Raw genomic sequence first — 3,378 nt, forward strand, 5'->3', positions numbered from 1 at the left:
GCAAGTGGATTGCCATCCATTAGCTGAACCCCAAATAAAGATGAACATTTAATGACAGGCTTGCAAGATTTCAGCTAGGCAGCATCTTGATTTCTGGCTCTCTGTCCTTCTCGTGCACATTTGTCACAGCTCGCGTGATGGTAGGAAGGAACAAGCTTCCTTGTCACCGCTGTCTCCGTTTTCCTCTCATGGGACAAATTCTTGCTGATTTTTGAAGCACAATAGTATCTGCAAAGCGTGGATTGCACGGCTCCTAAAGTGAGCTGAGCACCCCAGATTGCCTCATGAGTGCCCTTTGTATTCAGCAAACCAGAGTGCTGGCTGATAAGCCCACAGTCAGGAGAATGCTTCTGTTCATACTCCCTTGGTCGTATTTTTGAGAACGGCTTGCTCAGGCAGGCCTGCTGGCCTGAGAGGCAAAACCATCATCCATGTCCCGCCAACTGGCAGGCACGCAGCACCTTTGGAGGCTTCAGAAGACAGCTGGGAATAGCAGTACAACATTGTAAGGCTGCTCTTCCAGGAACTAGCTTCCTGAGTCACCTCAAGTGCTGTCCTCTGTCTCCTGTCCTCAAACTGAGACGATGATGACTTTAAATGGAAATATGTCATGAAGAAAGACACAGTGAGACACTGTATCTAAGTAGGTATGAAAGCTGAGGAAGTACTTGGAGGTAACACTCACAATGAGTTTCCTTTGCTGGCTGAAAATATTGCAAAAACAGAGCTCACAATGTTGCCTATCTCCTAGTGTGCGTTTCAGAAATAATCTGAATGCTCTGAATCGCTGAAATGACTCCTCTTATCAATAACATATAAACAGTTTTTAAGGTAGCACATGACACCTTGATGGGGATAACAACCAAAATTAATACCTGGTCTTTTTGAGTTATATAGATTAAAACAGGCAAATTTGATAGTGATGAAAAGGTAGAAGAAGCATGAAGACAAAATAAATGAATAGGTAGATAATGCAACGCCAAGAAAACAACACTGTAAAAAGATAATCGACTTGTAAATGTTCATATTTTAAAAGACTTGAAAGTCAGTGGTGAGGGTCCCATAGCATCTCCCAATGCATAAAATTATGTCTGGCAGAGTCAATGCCCAGAGAATGAATGAATGAATGAATGAATAAATGACTCTTTTTGACCTAGAGTTGTTTTGATGGGAATTATCATTTTTTTGTTTTTTTGTTTTTTTGTTTGAGTAATGTGCTTATTGTTTTGTGACGTGCTTTTCTTTGTTTTTATGCCCTTTTATGAAGAGTTCAAGTATAGGCTCAGCACCCTAATGTGTGCTTCTTGTCTTGGCAGCACTTTGACATGCCTCATGACATCGTTGCCTCTGAAGACGGGACTGTGTACGTCGGAGATGCTCACACCAACACCGTGTGGAAGTTCACCTCAGCTGAAAGTACGGTTTTCACAGCCTTATGGTCCACATTTTTCTCAGCCACATTGCTTAAAAACATGTGAAAAAATTGCATTTACTTCCCTTTTTTATTGATAGGAGTGGGAAATCAAGGCATAATGAGTAGTTGTTAAAAGACCTGTTTGGTATTCATTTCAGGCATTAAATTAATAATTTTTAAGTGGAGAGAAACTTTTCTTTTTCTTCTTTTTTTTTTTTTTTTTGCTGGCAGTTATCCCTTTGTTTTCACAGATATTCCACAAGGAATTCTTGATGCCTGAAGTGATGTCTGCTGTATTGAAAGCCAATCTTAATTCCAACTCAGTTCCAGGGGGAGGAGATGGCTTTGGCAAGGCCGAGGGGCTGACTGGTTTCCACACAGGCATCACCTCCCATGTGGCTCTTCAGCTTTCAGTAGCTGCTGAGTATCTGTGAATGCCAGCGTCTGTGTTAGACACATATTATCCCAAGCAGGAGGCACTCTGCACTTTTCCTTTAGGCGTNATATTTTACTTAAGTGGTGTTTCAGATTTCTTATGGATTATCTGATCTTTATTGTTTTGCCCCTTTGAGCTAATTCCCTCACATCTGTTGGTAAAAAAGGCAGGATGCTTAACTTTCACATCTTCACTTTATATTACTGTAGTGTGTGCCTTGGTTATTGTTTAATTATAATGTGCTGTGTCAACCAGGATATTAACTCTCAATTCAAATATGCATCTAGAAATTAAAACTAAGTGCTAAGCAAAAGGCTAGATTCAAAATGAGACTTACTTTTGTAAAAATGGGAACAGCCCTGAATTAAAATTTCAGAAAGCATTGTGCCTATATATCAGCATTCATCAGACATTTGGTGATGAATGAGTCACAATACATGGGGTCAATACAGCAAACTTGAAAAGAGAGTCTAACTCAAAGGTGAAATTTGCTTTTTTCTTCAATAAACAGCACTTGCTATTACGCCAGAACATTGAAATTTGTTCTGTGTTGACTCAGTAAACTGAAATCAGTTTATGCATCTCTCAGAATTTTCATTTAATTAGATCATCCCCACAAAGATTAAGTTTGGGTGAAGGAAATAATATGGTATATCGGCTCCCATATAAGCAAAGATTCTTCTTTCAAGTTAAAAATCAAGTTGTACGTGATACATCTGTGCCTCTGTACCTACTTACTATGTTCTTTACATTCATGACATTCTTTAGAAATGTTTTTGTCTTGAGTGTATGCTATTCATCTTTATGTCTATGCAAGAAAGCAGAGACAGTAGGACAATAAAGAAGATGGTTGTATCAAACGGTATCTAAAAGCTATGAGGTCCAAAGGCACATAGTTGTCCCCCCAATTCTCCCCTTCCCCCACCCCATAATCACAGGGAAGTCTTATGGTCCTTATCATCTACTTTCACACACACCCTTCAGGTTGGCATTTTTTGTCTTCTCTATTCTGTAAGGCAGCTCATATGGAAAAGGAAGAAAATGATCTCCACCCCTCCATACCAAAACAAAACAAAACAAAAAAAGTCAAAAAACCAAGTGAGTCTAGATTCGTGTTATTTCTCCAAGCCTAATGATAGAGACTAAAATGACAATATTTAGCAATATATGAGCTGAAAGTTTCCCCTAAGTTAAATTACTTATCCAAAGCTACATAGTAAATAGCACACCTGGATCTCAAAGTCAGCTCTTTGTGACTCTAAAATATGTTTAACCTTTTAACCCCCTGAAGTACACATTAGTATGCCAAGGGGCATTTTAAGCCGCAGCTTAAACTTGTTGCAAATTCTTAGAGAACTGTTTTACTTAATATTAGTAAGTTTGAACATGATTTTGTATGAAAGAAAACAAGTTATGATATGGAGAACACAAATTATTTATGAATTTTTAAGACAAAATATCAGATTTGGAGGGCAGGTTGCATTGGGCTATGTTACCAGCTGGCCCAAGGGGATGCTGGCATTCTTTC

General features: G+C 38.9%; 1 protein-coding gene across 1 annotated transcript in view; it reads left to right on the forward strand.

Moving 5' to 3' along the window:
* Positions 1-3,378, forward strand: part of PAM (peptidylglycine alpha-amidating monooxygenase) — a 289,670-nt gene that overhangs the window by 271,062 nt on the left and 15,230 nt on the right. Inside the window, exon 23 of the mRNA XM_019664013.1 lies at positions 1,317-1,474. Coding sequence (XP_019519558.1) covers positions 1,317-1,474 — 158 coding nt within the window. The remainder of the gene's footprint in view (positions 1-1,316; positions 1,475-3,378) is intronic.

Source organism: Hipposideros armiger, unplaced genomic scaffold (assembly GCF_001890085.2).
Source record: "Hipposideros armiger isolate ML-2016 unplaced genomic scaffold, ASM189008v1 scaffold_414, whole genome shotgun sequence".
NCBI classification, from domain to species: domain Eukaryota; kingdom Metazoa; phylum Chordata; class Mammalia; order Chiroptera; family Hipposideridae; genus Hipposideros; species Hipposideros armiger.